Here is a 792-nt window from a genome sequence, read left to right as displayed (position 1 = left end):
ATGGCTTCTCCCCTCTTCCTCTTCCTCTTCCTCCTCCTCGTCTCAGCGCCTCGGCCGTCGGCAGCCCAATTACCCACCTCCACCCGCCTCCACTTCTTCCTCCACGAGATCTTCGCCGCCGGGGACCCCGGCGCCACCAACGTCGCGGCCGCTGGGGGCGACGACCCCTCCGCCTTCGGCTACGTGGGAGTCTACGACGACGTGCTCCGAGAGGGCCCTGATGCGGGCTCCATGCCCATCGGCCGCGCGCAGGGCTTGAGCGCCGAAGCCTCCTCCCTCGCCGGCCACGTCGCGTTCCTCACGATCTTCAGCCTCGTGTTCACCGGCGGGGAGCTCAACGGCAGTTCGCTCGCGGTGGCGGGGCGGTCGGTGGTCGAAGGCGCCGCGATTACGTCGGAGCGGAGCATCGTCGGGGGCACCGGAATATTCCAGTCGGCGACCGGGTACCTAGTGAGCAGGCCGCTGACGGCGCCGGCGGGGCGGTTTCTGCTGGAATTCGATGCTTATATTTTACACCACTAATTGACCTCATGTAGTGCCACGTGGCGATGAATAAGCAAATAAATCCATACTTTAAAATTGCCATATATAAACTTATTAGTAAAGAGAGAGGAGTCATTTTAAAAATATCCAAAAATTAAAAGGGTGTATTTTAGTATCACATTTTAAAATTTATTAAAATAGTATTTTATCTATAATTTAATTTATAAAATATTTAGAATAATTTTAATTAAAACTGCACTAAAGCAGTTTTTAAAATATGTAATCAAAATTATTTTAGCTTTGATATTT

At 51.6% G+C, this 792-nt stretch overlaps 1 protein-coding gene across 1 annotated transcript; it reads left to right on the top strand.

Annotated features, from left to right (window-relative positions):
* Positions 1-560, top strand: LOC141817452 (dirigent protein 2-like). Its single transcript, XM_074705092.1, has one exon. It carries the CDS (start codon positions 1-3, stop codon positions 520-522), a length of 522 nt encoding a protein of 173 aa, XP_074561193.1. The 3' UTR covers positions 523-560.
* The last annotated feature ends 232 nt before the right edge of the window (positions 561-792 follow it).

The sequence above is a fragment of the Curcuma longa genome, unplaced genomic scaffold (assembly GCF_044706935.1).
Source record: "Curcuma longa cultivar G26 ecotype Majalengka, Jawa Barat unplaced genomic scaffold, ITB_CL_G26_1.1 contig_20597, whole genome shotgun sequence".
Lineage (NCBI taxonomy): Eukaryota > Viridiplantae > Streptophyta > Magnoliopsida > Zingiberales > Zingiberaceae > Curcuma > Curcuma longa.
The sequence above is the reverse complement of the archived record's forward strand: the minus strand, read 5'-3'. Positions and strand labels throughout refer to the sequence as shown.